General features: G+C 43.0%; 1 protein-coding gene across 1 annotated transcript in view; it reads right to left on the reverse strand.

Annotated features, from left to right (window-relative positions):
• The window catches only part of WDR49 (WD repeat domain 49), a 114,044-nt gene that overhangs the window by 22,589 nt on the left and 73,335 nt on the right, over positions 1-18,120 (reverse strand). Inside the window, exons 13-15 of the mRNA XM_058188281.1 lie at positions 14,480-14,667; positions 12,477-12,674; positions 7,650-7,828 (exon numbers count right to left, since the gene is read on the reverse strand). Of these exons, the coding sequence (XP_058044264.1) occupies positions 7,650-7,828; positions 12,477-12,674; positions 14,480-14,667 (565 nt within the window). The remainder of the gene's footprint in view (positions 1-7,649; positions 7,829-12,476; positions 12,675-14,479; positions 14,668-18,120) is intronic.

Here is an 18,120-nt window from a genome sequence, read left to right on the forward strand (position 1 = left end):
TTGCATGGACATGGCAGTGTAGCTTTGGACAACATTTTCCAGTCTTGTAACCCTGCAATTGTAGTGAAAAGCATCGTATTTTATTATTTATTGCTGTATTTAGCTTTGCATTGGCCCTGTATATGAAAATTACTTTGTTTTGCCCAAGGTTATTAGCATGTTTAATAATACAAAAGCTTAATTATGTTATATCAAAGAAGTTAAAGTGAAGAAGCAGTTAGCCAGAATTTAACTTACCATTTTTATGTTTTCATATTTTACAAAGATCCTTGAATAATTTATGCATTTTGTCATATATGAACTCACTAAAAATCAAATTTTTGCACATCTTAATTCTTGGCATCAGAATTACAAAGTTATACCAGTTACTTATTCAGTGTATTTTTATATACTAGGATAAGGGGGGGGGGAATTGTGTTTCTAAATTGTGTTTTAGAAACACAAATTGTGTTTCTAAAACACAACACAATAAGCTGCCACAGAAAATCTACAGATACGTTAGTCCCCTTTCTCCCAAAACTGTGCTCCTGAATTTTTAATAACTTGGAGTAGAGATGCATTTTTCAGGTGATGCATTTCTTGTACATACATACATACATACATACATACATACATACATACATACATACATACATACATTCTTCAGTTAGAAGATCTTAGACTGATTTACCTCCTCAAACTTATTTCTGAAATGTATCACTTTGAATAGCTTTGGAGATATTAGAATGTGATTTGAAGTTTGACCTTCTGCGCATGTTCAACCTTCTGCGCATGTCCAAGATGGCGCCGCCCTGCTGATCGGGGGCGCGGCGACGGGCCTTTCCGGGCTCTTTTTGGGTCTGGGGGGGGCCTTGATACCACCATAGGCCCCCCGCCCTGATGGAGGAAGATCCAGCCACCCGTAAATAGGGTGGCTGGGCGCTGTGCGACTCCGCGGGGCGTCGGGAGAAGCCCCGGAGTCACGGCGGAGCTATGGAGGTAATCCTGGCGGCCTAGCCTAGCCTAGCGGCCTGCCAAGCCACCGCCAGCCTTTTCGGCGGTTTGGCGGCGGCGGCGGCGGCGGCGGCGGGGGGTAGGGGGGCGTTGGCAGCGCCCCCTGGACCCCTGCCTGGAAGACCTGGCTAGTGGAAGTTGGGTTTGGAGCTTTGGGCGTCTCCGGTGGCGATGGGAGGAGCCCCGGAGGGGCTGCGCCCCAATGAAGATCTGGAGGGCCGCCCGGGCTCCATCGGCCTCTTTGAACCTGCGGTGGCGAGGGCGGCGGCCTGGCCCTTCCCTCTCCGTCGGGCGTTGGCGGCGGTGGGCCCTGGGTCTGCTGGCGGGTTTGGCGACGGGTGTCCCCTCTCATCTGGGGAGCTCCAGTGGCCGGCTCGCGGTGGCGATGGGGCGTTCCGGTGGCGATGGCCTGGCGGAGGCGGTGGGCGGCGGCCTGCCCGGTGCTTTGAAGTGGCGGATGGCCCGATAGGCCCAGGGTGGTTGTGACCTTGCCCTAGTGGCGCGGATATGTGGCAGCGCCGGAGGAAGGCCCGCGGGTCCAGCGGATACCCCTCCACTATTTACCATCTTTATAACATCTTTACCATCGTTCCTCTCCCCTTCTTCCTTAGCCCACCCCAGGTCGTTTGTATGGGGTGGTGAACTGACTGAGTCAGCGGTTTTGTCATCTACCGCACATGGATTATCTCGAACTATTTCCCATCAGGACAGACTGGTCATGGTCATTTTACCATCTGTTGTGACTTTTGCTGCCAACTTGACCAGCCCAGGATGGGCCTTGCCCGGACCGTCTCAGTGATCACGAACATTTACTGCGGCTGACCTTCTTGCCCTGCGAGATGCCCCTCTCTCGGGTCTGGCCCTCAGATTATCGAGGCCCACCTTGAGGACAGGCTTTGGAGTCCCGAGAGGTGGCATCACGAAAAATAGGAGGCTTAGGGTTTTAATTGGCTGTTTTAATAGATTTTTAAGGGAATTTTAAAGGGATTTTAAGGGGAGGAAACCGACGGGCTTGGGTTGGGGGTGGGAGGGAAAGGGTGGGTGTTGGGGTAACCCGTCGGAGTCAGTTCCTGCACATGCTCGTGGCGGGGTTGGTGGGTCCGAGGTCATGGGGAGTCGGTGTTCCATTGGTCGAGGTGGTGCTATTTCCACGGTAAGGGGAGGGGCAGATATGGCGGAAGTGGGGCTCATATCGCGTTAGGGGTGCGCGCCGATGCTTACAGGCGATCGCGCCCGAGCCCTCAAACTTCTCCCGTTCCCGGATGGTCAGGATCCTCAGGGCCCTGGCCTTGGCTGATGTTATGCAATGCACGGTCCGTGGCCAATAAGGCCCCTAATTCACGATCTTATTCAGGGGTGCCGCGGACCTTATGGGCGTTACGGAGACCTGGTTGGGCCCAGAAGGCGTGCCCTTGTTCAGATGTGCCCACGGGTTTCGAGCATTTCATCAGCCGAGGGCCAGGGTAGGGGTGGTGGGGTGGCGGTTGTGATTAGAGAGAGTCTAGAGCCGAGGGAGACCACTGTACCTCAGATTGCCGGGTGCGAATCCCTCTTTGTGAGATGGGGTCATAGATGTCAGATGGGCTTGCTGGTCGCGTACCTGGCTCCTTGCTACGTGACAGCTGCCCTGCCCGAGCTCCTGGAGGTGCTTGCTGGGGTGGCAGTTGAGACCCCCAGACTTTTAGTCGTGGGGGACTTTAACTTGCCATCGTCCGGCTCGTCATCGACGGTAGCTCGGGAGTTCATGGCTTCCATGACGGCCTTGGACCTGACCCAAGTAGTTGATGGCCCTACTCACGTTGGGGGTGGCACTCTGGACCTGATTTTTGTCTCTGGTCAGTGGTTGAGAGATCTGGACTTAAAGGAAATAGTCATTGAACCTTTGTCATGGTCAGATCACTCTCTTCTTCGTCTGGACTTTCTGACCGCCATTCACCACCGCAGGGAGACGGAGCCGACACGCTGGTTCCGTCCCAGGCGCCTGATGGACCCGGAGGGGTTCCGGACGGAGCTTGGGCCATTTCCTGAGGGTCTGGCACACGGCTCGGCTGAGGAACTTGTTGCGGCCTGGGAACGGGCGCGGCGGGGCCTTAGACCGGTCGTGCCTTTGCGGCCTCTGACCCGGCGCGGGTCCCAACCAGCTCCTTGGTTCTCCGAGGAGCTGAGAGGATGAAGCGCGGAGAAGACGCCTAGAGAGTTCCTGGAGGTCTAGCCGTTCAGAAGCTGATCGGACACTAGTGAAGTCCTATACTAGGGCTTACCTGGTGGCAATGAGGAAGCGGCGTACCTCGCCTCCTCCCTCATTGCATCGGCAGATAACCGCCCAGCCGCCCTGTTTGGGTGACCCGCTCCCTCCTACACCAGGGGAGCGGGATGACCCGTTGCAGGGGCGTGCTGAGGAGTTTAACGTTATCTATACGATAAAATCGTTCAACCGGGATGGTTTGGACCAAGATTGCGGTGATCTGGTGAGGCGGCTGAGGTGGTCTTGGTGACATTGTATGGGATGAGTTTGACCCTGTCGCTCCGAGGACATGGACAGGTTGTTGGGAGGCTGAATGCCACCACATGTTTACTGGACCCGTGCCCTCCTGGTTGGTGCTGGCCACGCAGGAGGTGACACGAGGCTGGCTCAGGCGATTCTGGCGCTTCTTTGGTGGAGGTGTCTTTCCGGCCGCCTTGAAAGAGGCGGTGGTGAGCCCTCCTCAAGAAGCCTTCCTGGACCCGGCTGTTTTAGGTAATTATCGTCCGGTCTCAACCTTAACCCGCGGCGAAGGTTGTAGAAATATGGTGGCATATCAGTTTCCCTTGCACCTGGATGAAACTGTCTATCTAGACCCGTTCAGTCCGGTTTCCGGCCCGGTTACAGCACGGAGACGGCTTTGGTCGCGTTGGTGGATGATCTCTGGAGGGCCAGGGATGAGGTTGTTCCTCTGCCCTGGTCCTATTAGACCTCTCAGCGGCTTTCGATACCATCGACCATGGTATCCTGCTGCGCGGTTGGAGGATTGGGAGTGGGAGGCACCGTTTATCGGTGGTTCTCCTCCTATCTCTCCGACCGGTCGCAGTCGGTGTTGACAGGGGCAGAGGTCGGCCCCGAGGCGCCTCACTTGTGGGGTGCCGCGGGGTCGATCTCTCGCCTTCTGTTCAACATCTACATGAAGCCGCTGGGTGAGATCATCAGTGGTTTCGGTGTGAAGTACCAGCTGTATGCGGATGACACCCAGCTGTACTTTTCTACACGGACCACCCCAACGGCTATCAAGTGCTGTCCCGGTGTCTGGAGGCCGACGGGTCTGGATGGGGAGAAACAGGCTCAAGCTCAATCCCTCCAAGACAGAGTGGCTGTGGATGCGGCATCCCGGTACAGTCAGCTAAATCCGGCTGACCATCGGTGGCGAGTCACTGGCCCCGATGGAGAGGTGCGCAACTTAGCGTCCTCCTGGATGAGCGGCTGTCTCTAGAAGATCATTTGTGGCCGTCTCCAGGAGAGCGTTCTACCAGGTTCGCCTGGTGCGCCAGTTCGCCTTTCTGGACCGGGAGGCCCTATGCACGGTCACTCACGCCTCGTGACGTCTCGCCTGGATTACTGCAACGCTCTCTACATGGGGCTCCCTTGAAGGGCATCCGGAGGCTACAGTTAGTCAGAATGCGGCTGCGGGTGATAGATGGAGCCCTCGTGGCTCCCGCATAACACCCATCCTGCGCAGGCTGCACTGGCTACCTGTGGCCTTCGGTGCGCTTCAAGGTTTTGGTGACCACCTTTAAAGCGCTCCATGGCATAGGGCGGGTTATCTGGGACCGCCTACTGCGACCAGATACCTCTCACCGACCCGTGCGCTCTCACAGGAGGGACTCCTCAGGGTGCCGTCAGCTAGGCAGTGTCGTCTGGCGGCGCCCAGGGAAGGGCCTTCTCTGTGGGGCTCCGCCCTCTGGAACGAGCTCCCCAGGACTCCGTCAACTTCCGGACCTTGAACCTTCCGTCATGAGCTCAAGACACATTTATTCATCTGTGCAGGACTGGCTTAGATTTTAAATTTTATAGGGGTTTTAAATTGATTTTAATATTTATATTTCTATTTTAAATGATAGGGCACTGGAATAAGTTTTTTAAAGATTATTTTAATTTTGTATACTGATGTTTTATATGCCTGTAAACCGCCCTGAGTCCTTTCGGGAGATAGGGCGGTATATAAATTTAAATAATAAATAAATAAATAATAAATAAATAAATAAATGATGGACTGGGAGGATTTTAAAAGTGTACACACACAAACACACTCACATGCACACACATGCATATGAATATGAATAAATAAATATATACTAGATACATACACACACAAATACATATACGTATACATACATGAGTAAATCTAAAATAAGTGTTGGTAGACTATTGCAACATCACATGCAATTACATTAAATCACTGTACACAATACTGATAAGACAGACAATCTCAAAGTATTTTTTAAGCAGCAGAAGATACATCATTGAGGAGTGGTGCGGTGGCCTAGAGGTGGAGCTCTCACCTCACAATCAGGAGGCTGTGAGTTTGATCCTAGTAGAGGCAGATATTTCTCTCTCTGGGCACAATGAGAATATATCTGCTGAACAAATCTCCACATTGGCATCAGGAAGGGCATCCGGACGGTAAACACTCTTCTAGCTCAATTCAGTTGCCCAGACTCCACACCGCAAGGGATTATGGGGTCATTAAAGGAAGATGATAAGATACATCACTGAAAAAATAATCTTCAAGACCAGAAATTCTAACAACCTGGAAGGTTAAGGTATCAAAGGGTGATGGATTCCTTAATCTCTAGCAACAGATTACAGTAAGGTAAAGCAGAGTAGAATAAGAGTACATATATGTAGATCTGTAGTAGATGAGGAGGATATTTTTTGAACTGATTCAGCATAACTTTTGAATTGATTCAGCATAACTGTAGGCTATTTACTAAATCACTTGAGGGGTGCTGTGTTCCTTTCTACCCTATGCTATCTTTACCCTTAGAAGAGTAACAGGGAATATTTCAGATATTTATTGTAGTGAAACCTTGGAAGGAATCTAAATAAATGCTTAATAGCCTTGAAAGAATATACCTTACCTGCTATTTTCATCAATTTTGCAAAAGGAAAGGAAAGGAAAGGAAAGGAAAGGAAAGGAAAGGAAAGGAAAGGAAAGGAAAGGAAAGGAAAGGAAAGAGGGAGGGAGGGAGGGAGGGAGGGAGGGAGGGAGGGAGGAAGGAAAGAAAGAAAGAAAGAAAGAAAGAAAGAAAGAAAGAAAGAAAGAAAGAAAGAAAGAAAGAAAGAAAGAAAGAAAGAAAGAATATGTTGGGGAGAAAAATCTCTTCAGGCAGTTTGATGCTTATATCTGGAGTTTAATCTATTACTGAAGCCTTCCTCCACTTTGCCCTCAGTAGTTTTCAGGTATTACATCCAGACAGTGGTTAACATGGCCCTTAATTGATGGATTCCCCTGCTTCTTTTCTACTCACATGCCTGTCGGGGGAAACAAGTACTAACTGCTTTCTATTCTGTGGATATCTCCTTTGAGGACAGATTTCTTTTTAAAAAAAGACTAACAGTTCCTATTGTCACTTGGGCTAAAAGGAAAAAAAATGGGAAAGAAAAAGAAAGGCGAGAAGATCAAACTATTTACAAAGCACCAGAAGGCAAGGCAAGAAACAATGGATAGAAACTAAGGCAAGAAGCAACATGGAACTAAGGAGAACTTTCTCAATGGTGAGAGCAATCAACCAATCGAATAGCTTGCCTTCTGAAGTTGTGGGTGCTCCATCATTGGATGCTTTCAAAAGAGATTGGACAACCATTTGTCTGAAATGGTATAAGGTCTCTTCTCAAGCAGGGGTTAGACTAAAAGACTTCTAAAGTCCTTTCCAATTCTGTTATTTTATGTTTTATGAGAGGGGGGGAGGGAGGGAGGGGGGAGGGAGGAAGGAGGAGGGAGAGAGAGGGGTCAGGGAGACTACTATTCTTTTACTGGATCTGTTTGTTCAAAACAAAAACAAAAACCCCTGCCAAATCTTTTAAAGACAAAACAAAGACAAAACAAATAATGGCTACTATTTCAGCCCTCCTAGATTGAAATCATAAAATAGTCTAGCCTTTCTTCAGAGAAGACCCACTAGCCTGTACAAAACAAACTAGCAAAAACTAGTAGTTAAAGCAGGGGTGAAATCCAGCAGGTTGTAACAGGTTCTGGAGAACCGGTAGCGGAAATTTTGAGTAGTTCGGAGAACTGGCAAATACCACTTCTGGCTGGCCCCAGTGTGCAGTGGGAATGGAGTAGTATCCTTCCCCTGGAGTGGGGGGGGGAATGGAGATTTTGCAGTATATTTCCCCTGACATGCCCACCAAGCCACGCCCACCAAACCACACCATGCCCACCAAGCCACTCCCCCAGAACCGGTAGTGAAAAAAATTGGATTTCACCACTGAGTTAAAGGTCCAAATCTTCCAGAACACAAACCAAGCAACTGAATCATGGCAACTGACCTTGACCTGCTATGGATGCATCATATTTCCTGAGAAAGAAAGCTCCCGATAGTGGAACACATTGACTCTCTCTTAATAACCTAGTCTCTCAAAAATATTTCGTTTTATATCAACTTTGAGATACATTACATACATGAATGTACAGCTGTCCCCTGCAACAGGCTGAATTTGTTCCACGATAGTAGGGGGAGCATTGTCTTCAACTAATTGGACAGGGTTGTCCTTTATTACATTTTTCTCTGTTTCGCTTTGGGTACCATTTTCTCCTTTGGACAAGGATGGCACATGATTTCCAATTCTCCAGTGCTCCTCCTAAAAACAGATCATAGGATAAAGGATATATCAAACAGATATCATCTCTGAGCTTTAGAAGGTAACCCTGGCTCACTCTTTCATTTTCTTCTTGGGAGTCTTAATGTGGAAAGAAAGGAAACCTAGCATCTATCTTATGGTGTTATCTTTCTAAATATCTTAGATTGACCGCCTCCTTGATAATCTTTTGTAAGTCTTCTATAACAAGATAATTTTTTGTTCTTATGTATTATCTTTTAAGGATAAAAGTGTCATATCTAAAGGACAAGGTGAGCCTTTAGTACTTTCAGTAAAATACAGGAAAGATGAAGAAAGAATTTAGGTGATAAGCCCCAAGATGCTAAGAAAAGGATATAAAGCTATTGTTTTAAAGTGGAGTGGGCAATGTTTTGAGGGCTCGTTGCCATAGGATCGATCTGTTCAAGGCTGACAGTGAATGATGTGGGCAGAGCCAAATGAGGATGAAGCCATGGTTAAACAAGTGCTACTGTTATTTCTTTTTGACATTCTTTCCCTCCCCAAATATCTCATCTCTCTCTCCCCCTCTCCCTCTCCCCCTCTCTCTTTCAGAATTTTTTTTTTCTCTTTCTGGTTCCCTCCCCACTTCTTGCCTTTTTTTATGCTTCTTCTCCCTTAGGATGCAAAAATTAGCTCCATGATGGTGCAACTAGGATTGAAACTACAAAAATGTTTATGTTTAGCTTCATATGACTGCTAAAATAGGTGTTGGAAGCAAAAGTTATAGCATCTCAGGTATGGATGTTGCAAGGGATTAATCCTCAGGCACAAAAGTTTAGATTACATGAGGTGAATTAATTAATCAGAGAAAGTTAGTTTAGGGCAGGGGTCTGCAAACTTGATTCTTTTAAGACTTGTGGACTTCAACTTCCAGAGTTCCTCAGACAGTTTTGTTCTGGTAGTTGAAGTCCACAAGTCTTAAAAGAGCCAAGTTTGCAGACCTCTGGTTTAGGGGAAGCTAGTTTATAACTGAAAGCCAGTTTTTGTTGCTGTGGATATAAGCCTTATGTGAGAAAGTGGGAAAGCTCTATGCGAGAAAGACCTATGCGAGAAAGCTTTGCTGTCTGAGGAACTCTGGGAGTTGAAGTCCACAAGTCTTAAAAGAGTCAAGTTTGCAGACCCCTGGTTTAGGGGAAGCTAGTTTATAACTGAAAACCAGTTTCTGTTGCTGTGGATATAAGCCTTATGTGAGAAAGTGGGAAAGCTCTATGCGAGAAAGACCTATGCGAGAAAGCTTTGCGATCTGAGGAACTCTAGGAGTTGAAGTCCACAAGTCTTAAAAGAGCCAAGTTTGCAGACCCCTGAACTAGTTTAATCAGGATTAAATGCCTGATTCAACAAGCTGAGATTTAGGAATTGCATTGCAGATGTACCAACCATCCTGTCCTCTAAGACTCAGTTAAACCATGGCTTCTGCAGGGTCAATCCATGCCAAAGTTGGATTACATTTCCAACTCACTGCAGGATGTTTCAACCAGATATTCTGCCCTTGTTCCAGTCTTGTTAGCATTCATAAGACAAGCTTCTTCTTATTATGCCCTAACAGAATTTTAAATGTTAAATTTACAGACACTTCTAAACTTTTGTTTTCACTTTGTCATTATGGGATAGTGAGTGTAGATTAATGAGGAAAAAAATGAATTTCAAACAACTATAAAACCAGGCTGCAGAATAAACAAAATTCACAAAAGTGAAGGGGGGTCTGAATACTTTCTGAATGCACTGTACAGTCTAAGAAGTCATAAGATTGAGATATTTTGGGATGATTTTTTTTCATTTTTATTTTATTTCCAATTTTTGATATTTTAAACTTTTTAGCCCATGTCTGAAGTATGGACAGATCCTGAACTGGAGGTGGAGTGGTAACTATTGTAGGAGATGACTAGGTTAAGGCCAAGGGCAGGGTCAAACAGATCATCAGTTTGGATTCTTTATGCCCCTGTATGAGACCTAAGTCCAACCTCCTTTGAAGTCCATTGACTCTTAATTGATACTAGTTTACCTTGATCATCTGTAGAAATTCTCCATCATCCAGGTCATGGTTGTCCCAAAGGTGCTTTTTCAGGAGGCAACTGGACTTTCTTGGTTTTTCTTTTGAAGATGTTTCTCCTCTCATCCAAGAAGCTTCTTCAGCTTTGACAGGATAATGGGGAATGGAAGGACTTATATTCCTTGCTGGTCATTTGCATCCTTTTAGAGGGTCATTGAAGCACTTGGAGGTTTATCTGTGTCCTCACCTGAATAATATGGGAGTAGGAATGGATTTCCAGAGGAAAAATTGCAGACTACAGGAACCAGGAGAACTATTCAGGTGAACCTGAGGACACAGATAAACCTCCAAGTTCTTCAACTATCCTGTCAAGAGCTGAAGAAGCAAAACATCTTCAAAAGAAAGAAAGAAAGTCCAGTTGCCTCCTGAAAAAGCACTTTTGGGAATTTACCTTGATCATTAGAAGTTCAGATTCTTGTATATAAGGAAGCATGAAATAAACCTGTAGTACTTTTTTAAACTCTACCCACATTCCTGATTTCTTTCACCTATCCACTATGGCACTAAGGATGCTCTACAATCAATTATTTCACCTGTGAGGAATGAAGATGATGCAGTAGCTACCACACTGTGCACTGCATTGCTTGTTGTATTGCACCCCAATTCCTATGGAATTTGCATTTCCCCTTCCTTATGGACCAATGCAGCTGGTAGAATAAAGATGCTTTTAACACATGCTCTGCTTTGGGAACATTTCAAGGAAATGATATGAATAACCTTTATCTCCAATTTGTCAGTGATACATTTTATCCCACATTTCATTGGAGGAAGCTCTAAAATATGCCAGCTATTAAGTTTTCCAAGCAAGGGAATTTGAAACAATTCAGTAATAAAACTGATCCAAGTTGATCTAAATCAGCAAATGCAAGCTCCTCATCTCAACATTTCGCTTGGTCTTTAATGGTCTTTAAAGGCAGGTTATCAAACAATGAAAGTATTAAAGATAAGGTCAAGAATGCAAATCAGCCTCCATCTCATCTTCAGAATATGGTATCTTCATAGGCCCATCACTTTTTTTAGATAATTACTGCTCATCCAAATATTTTTTTGAGTTATCTGTGTTCCAAGAAGAGCTTTTAGCTCCTTGAAATGTCAAATGTCACCTTCAGCTTATTTAAAGTACATACGTGTGTGTGTGTGTGTGTGTGTGTGTGTGTGTGTGTGTGTGTGTATGTGTGTGTATCTGAATGAATACCACAGGTGAGGAGGAGGAGGAAGAAAAAGGAGAAGGGAGCGGGGGTATTGTACATTATTTATGTACATTTGTTTTACTGATTTGCTTTGATATTGCTATAAAGGTGGCTTTGATATTGCTATAAAAAATGGGAGCTTGTGAGTTCTAGTCCTCCCTTAGATTCGAAAGCTAGCTGGGTGACTGTGGGCCAGGGTTTTTGTTGTGGGGAAAACAGAAGGAGGAAGCATTAGATCTGCCTCATTGAGATATTCAAAATGCAAGGAGGATATATAAATGGAATGAATCAAACACAGATAAAATATTTCTATGGAGATTCTCAGTCATCCAGGTCATGGTTGTCCCAAAGGTGCTTTTTCAAGAGGCAACTGAACTTCCTTGTTTTCTTTGAAGACATTTCACTTCTCATCCAAGAAACTTCTTCATCTCTGACTGGATGGTGGGAATAGAATGATTTATATTTCTTGCAGACAGCTGGTCATTTGCATTCTTTTAGAGAGTTGTTGAGGCTACTTGGATGTTTTTCTGTGTCATCAGGGTCACTTGAATAGTGCAAATGGGTATGGAGCCTTGTTGAAACTTCTGAAAGGACAGTGTTGTAGAGCTGTGCTTTCTGCAGGATGTTTTCTGCCCTGTGTCCCTTTACTGTTGAACACAGAGGCAGGCTGTTGGGGATCAGTCTATGTTATCTGCATCAGTGTAAATGGTTCCTGTAGTCTGTAGTTTTTCTGGAAATCCATTTATACTCCCATACCCAAAAGAAAAACAAGAAAATCCAGTTGCCTTTTGAAAAAGCACCTTTGGAACAGACAAAATATAAAAACTGAAAATATAAAATAGGTGCTAATAATTATAGGACTAATAAAACCAAAGTGTATTTGGCATTTTTTCAAATGCTAAGTCAATAGGGATCAAACACAACTCTTCTCAGGAGCTAATTCTCCTCCTTGGGAACAGTTCAAAAGATGTCCCATTCCCCAATTCAGAAACATGGGCTTCTGACAGGGAGAATACACAACTATATAGCTTTGTACCTCTCTCCTTCTTTCCTTCCTTCTATGAGTGACAGAGGGATATATATTCTCTTACAGAATGGTTTCATCACAGTTCTCGGCAACCTCTTATACTTAAATGATAATAATGACTTATTTGACTGCATGTTGTCACCAGGTAATTGTCTCCCCCCCCATATTGCTTATATTTATTTATACTTTTATTTATATATATTTATAAAATATATTTATATTTATTGCTTATAAGCTGCCTAGAGTTGCTATGAGTGAGTAGGCACCTATATAAATTTTCTAAATATATAAATGAAATAAAAATAATTCATGCAATGCTGAGAAAACCATGTGAGAAAGAATGATAAATGTTCACATTTCTACCTGTCCAAATATCCCAAACGGAATGCCAGAAATGTCCGTGAGAACGATGCTACGGTCTGTTGAAGAAGTCACAATAAAAAGACAGGCGTTTTGCCAACAAGACTCCAGGCTAGTGATGCAGTCTTCATGTGCCTGAAATGATCTTAGTAGAGCAGGTGGTTGTGTTATGATAGTTTCTTCCCGAGCAAGGCAGTAGTCCTGATGGAGAGCAAGGGGTGACGGGGAGAGAAATAGGGGAAACATAAGTCTACATAAATATATGCTGTTCATTTTGGCAGTCTTCAGATATACAACAGTAGTCATCATATAGTCCTTAGATTAATTTAAATACTTACATGGTCCAATATCCTAATAGCAAATGTATGAATATAGTAACCTGTATTGTAGCTATGGCAATTGGCAAACATGATTGATCTCCGAACTCCTGAAAGAGCAGCAACTGAATGGAAAGATTTGTGTTATCAGCTATGCTGAGAGCTGCTGTATTCAAAAGAAGATGAATCCACAGCATCAGAAACAGGTGTTTGGTTCAGCATCCTTTTCCATTAGTGTCCGGGTGAATCTAAGAAACCCCAAACTAAGACAATTCATTTGCCTTTTTGCTTTGTTTCTACTTGGAAACCATTTCTGCTTATTCAATAGTCAACTTTGCAGAACATGGAGGTTCCATAGTTCATAATTACTGAGAAATCATTCCCCCATGAATGTATACTCCACTTCTATTATTTTTGTAAAAAAAAACAACCTCTAATAAATTCTCCTTCTCCCTCTTAATTTACCCCCAACAACGACCATTTTAACAATTCCATTTCAAACTTAATAAAAAGTATGTAACCTGGCATTCACATAAAGTAGAAATATGCCTCTTGCATACAACTGTATACATCAATTTGTCTTCATTGTTATGATTTGATGTGCAAAATACACAGCTGTATAGTAGAAATATGCATGCAAAGGATGCATGTGTGATGTGTGTATAAGTGTAAAGAGAGAGGCTATACAGTGTGTGAGATATTTGTTGTGGGCTTGCTCGACTTTTGGACTTCTTCATAAGTGTAATGCCCAAATAGGATTCACAAATCCAGTTAAGCTGTAAAAGCTTGGCCTGTTTTTATCTCAGTATGGTATGTGACCCCAGATATATTGGTTTCTAAACTATGGTATACAGTTTAATATGGCACATAACTTCAGCTTGTAGCTTAATCAATAAACTAATGGGTAAACAGATATGGGGTAGCACAGGTCTAAGATTAAAATGTCTGTAAGGATGGGTACATATCTGCAAAGTATGAAAACATGCACAGCTTATCTGAATCAGGTCTTCCTTCTAGAAATGGTACCAATGCTGGGCTGTGGTACAGGGAAGTGTCAGGGTTCCAAGTAACAGACCCAAAGCAATCAAAACTCTGAGGCCTAGAGTTTCCCCAAAGTATAAATTTATTAGGAATGTCAAATTGGCATGGCTGATAAAAACCCGACTCTGAAGGAGTTTAGAGTTTTCCCCATCCAAATCTTACCCCCAGGTCACAAGTCCATCACATGGCCCAATCAGGTCGTAGTCTCAGCTCCAGCTGGCTCTTGTCCACACCCCTCCAACTCCTGGTAGAGCATCCTTGGATCCCATAGGGAAGAATGTTATTTTGGCTACACATCCCCCTCGCTATCTCTATATCCTCCCTCCCACCAGCTTCAGCAGCCCTGGCTGTGGCAGCCCTGAAGATACTCCCAAAATGGCTTCAGGATTGACAGGAAAGTTGTTGTAATGTCTAGTAGTAGAATTTTGGTCAGGGAAACCTAAGTTCAAATCCCATGATCAAGAATGAAACAAATAAAAATGTATATACCATTAAGAATTTTTTTTTAATTCTGGAAAATAGTATTACAATTTGTAGAATTGATCTTAAAACTCTATGTTCCACGTAAGGAGCATTATGTGTATGCATATGTGTATGTGTTTGCTTGCTTTACCCCCATTAAGTCAATACAGAAATCCTTCCTCTTACCTCTATGTCCCATATTTTTAGCCATCCAACCAGATCGGCTGTGATGAGATACTGGTTTCGTTTTTCAGTTGTCATAATAATAGATCCTACACCACTGTGAGCTTCAAATTCTGCCAGTAGCTTGCTTCTTTGTGTATTCCAAAACTGGACCCAACCAGCACCTCCACAAGAGACAAGGTTGGCTCCACCTAAAACAGGAAGACAAGAAGGCATAAAGAAGTTGGGCCTAATCTCACACTATGAAGTTTGACTCAATTACATGCATTAAAAAATAGATTTATTTGAATAGCACAAGTTCATGGTATTGTGCATCTTGTCAAACAATCTTGGAGGACAATTACTGTGAAGACAGAGAGACAGAGGGAGGGAGGGAGGGAGGGAGGGAGGGAACATCTTATTATGGTATGTGACCCCAGATATATTGGTTTCTAAACTATGGTATACAGTTTAATATGGCACATAACTTCAGCTTGTACCTTAATCAATAAACTAATAGGTAAACAGATATGGGGTAGCACAGGTCCAAGATTAAAATATCTTTAAGGATGGGTACATATTTGCAAAGTATGAAAACATGCACAGCTTATCTGAATAAAGGTCTTCCTTCCAGAAATGGTACCAATGCTGGGCTGTGTCAAATAAGGGAAGTGTCAGGGTTCCAAGTAACAGACCCAAAGCAATCAAAACTCTGAGGCCTAGAGTTTCCCCAAAGTATGAAAACAGGTTATTTGAATAGCACAGGACCATGGGGCCTTGTGCATCTCTCAAACAATCTTGGAGGACAATTACTGTGAAGACTGCTAAAGTAATTCAGAGAAAGAGAGAGAGAGACGGGGAACATGTCATGTGGTTTTGTCCTATGAATGTTCTTTATTCTATTTTGTGCAAATATTTATAAGGTTAAAGCCTTAATCTTGAAGTCTTCTCTTACATGTTCTTTCTGAGAATAGCAAAATAGAATTGTGCATTTGGTTTAACTTTCTAAAATACAGTAGTGTTTTTTTTTCATCATGACCCATTTTTACTGCAAGTGAAGCTTGTTAGATGGGTGTTTTGTGGCTTTTACTCTTCATTTTAATACTGCAGCTTTCCACCAGGAGTGAAATATGCAGCAATCCATAGCATTCTCACACTGAGAGAAGCTATCACAATAAGAAATTAAGCCTTAGAAACCTATTTCCCAGACTTTTTTTTATTTTCTATTTGCAAAACTTGTACACGACACTGTAAATCTTCATATAAATGGTTTTTACTTTGGCAAAGTAAAGTTCCTCTTGTCAGTTTTATGTAGTTTATGGGCACCAAAGAATCCTAAATAATCCTTAAAGCAACAGATTTCTCAAATCATTGGACATAAATCTGCAAAAAGATTCCAATTTACTTTAGAGGGAAACAATGATATTTTCATTCAAGAAACATCTGGAAAAAAAAAGTGGCTGAGAAATTACTTTGTTTTCTGAAGATTAGTTGCAGCAAGCTCTTAACTGGACCAAAATTCCATCATCATCTTGCAATGCTGTTCCAATTTACAGAGGCATAAATCAATATTTATTTACTTAGACACTCTCTGGGTCTTTCATCATAAATTGGCTCATTTGGAATGTACCATCAATATCAAACACAATTTAGTTCTTATTCAAATAAAAAGAAAGCAAATGAGTGTCCTGCTTAGAAATATTTATATATTTTGGTAAGTGATGACATTAATTTTGGGAGAAGGTTAATTCCAGAAATGGGGGAAGGGAGCGAATTTCATTAATTATCAAAATGAGTGGGTTTATTATGTTTGGGCTGATGCAAGACAAAGAAAGGAGGTTTCAATATTTCTTAAATACATTTTGGGATGAAAAGTATAGGAATTGTGAGGAAGATGTTTGAACATAAAAAAAATATTACAACTTCATTGTATAAATTCACAAGGCCTGAATCATAAATCAGAGCTGAAGAAAAAAGTTCAGATATCCCGAAAGACAAGAAAAAGTGAGATAGTTCCTCTTTTTCATCATCAAAGTCCTTTATTCATCTGTCTGAAACCTCTGCTATCCTCACTAATCTGCCCTCTTTTTAAAATTTCAGTGAGGCTATGTATCACCTTACTCCAAGGAGCTTCATATGATCTAAGCCTCAAAAAAATGAAGGAAGGGATTATAGGTAATCATTCCCTTACGATCACAATTGGGACCAGATTTTCCATCACTAAGCAAGGCAGTTATTCTTTTTTTATGTTGAACTTTATTTCATACTTATTTTTAATGAAAATGAAACAAGCATGCATCACAACAAATTTCTTGATTTTATGACCTCTGCCTAAAATAGAACTCTGCCTGCCATGTAATTTTGCCTGCTTCTAACCAGAATTGTCTTTTAGGTAAAGAAAAGATAGAGTATCCATATAGAAAAGTAAACTGCGGAAAGTGTTAAAGCAAGAAAAAAAGCTTAAGGCTTAAAAGTTTTGGTGTTCAGAATTCTTAATAGCTATAGCCTTATTTGAACAACAACAACAACAACAACAACAACAACAACAATAACAATAACAATAACAATAATAATAATAATAATAATAATAATAATAATAATAATAATAATAATAATAATAATGTTTTAATTTGTATACCGCCCTTCTCCCGAAGGACTCAGGGCGGTGAACAGGCAAATAAAATACAAACAGAAACATACACAATAATTAAAACAACCCTTAAAAAACTGATTCAAATTTGCCAAAAAATTTAAAATAACATTACACCCCATAAGAATTACAAAAATTTAAAACCTGAAATTCAATTTAAAATTTAAAATTTAAAATCAGGCCAGTCCAGCCATACGAAATAAATAGGTTTTAAGTTCGCGGCGAAAGGTCCTAAGGTCAGGTAGTTGTCGAAGACCAAGGGGAAGCTCGTTCCACAGGGTAGGAGCCCCCACAGAGAAGGCCCTCCCCCTGGGGGCCGCCAGTCGACATTGTTTGGCTGACGGCACCCTGAGGAGTCCCTCTCTGTGGGAACGCACCGGACGCTGGGAGATAGAGGCCGGCAGTAGATGGTCCCGTAAGTAGCCCGGTCCTAAGCCATGGAGCGCTTTAAAGGTGGTAACCAATACCTTGAAGCGCACCCGGAAAACAACAGGTAGCCAGTGCAGTCTGCGCAGGATAGGTGTTACGTGGGAGCTCCGAACCGCTCCCTCAATAACCCGCGCAGCCGCATTCTGGACTAGCTGAAGTCTCCGGGTGCTCTTCAAGGGGAGCCCCATGTAGAGAGCATTGCAGCAGTCCAGACGAGAAAGAAAACAAAGAAAACATGCACTGTAACTGTCTGAAGAAAACATCACAATTTTCACCAGGAAAAAAATGGGCATGATTCAGCCAATATGCACATTTAACTGTATTGACTGGAAAGTAATTAAATATGTATTTAAAGGTTAACCAAAGATCTGATTCAGTTTTTTATTTATGTATAGCCTTCTCCTGCACATTTCCTTCCTCTCATGAGACCTGCTGCTGCTACTGAGTGGGAGATATTTCAGCAGAAAACTCCCCATCTTTTTTGAAGGAAATGGAGGATGCAATGGGCACATGCTCATGCCTGAAATGTTCATCTTTTGCTGGATTTTGTGCCCTTATAAATTATATTCTGCCCTGTTAGTAGCTC

Source organism: Ahaetulla prasina, chromosome 6, assembly GCF_028640845.1.
Source record: "Ahaetulla prasina isolate Xishuangbanna chromosome 6, ASM2864084v1, whole genome shotgun sequence".
In the NCBI taxonomy this organism is placed as follows: domain Eukaryota; kingdom Metazoa; phylum Chordata; class Lepidosauria; order Squamata; family Colubridae; genus Ahaetulla; species Ahaetulla prasina.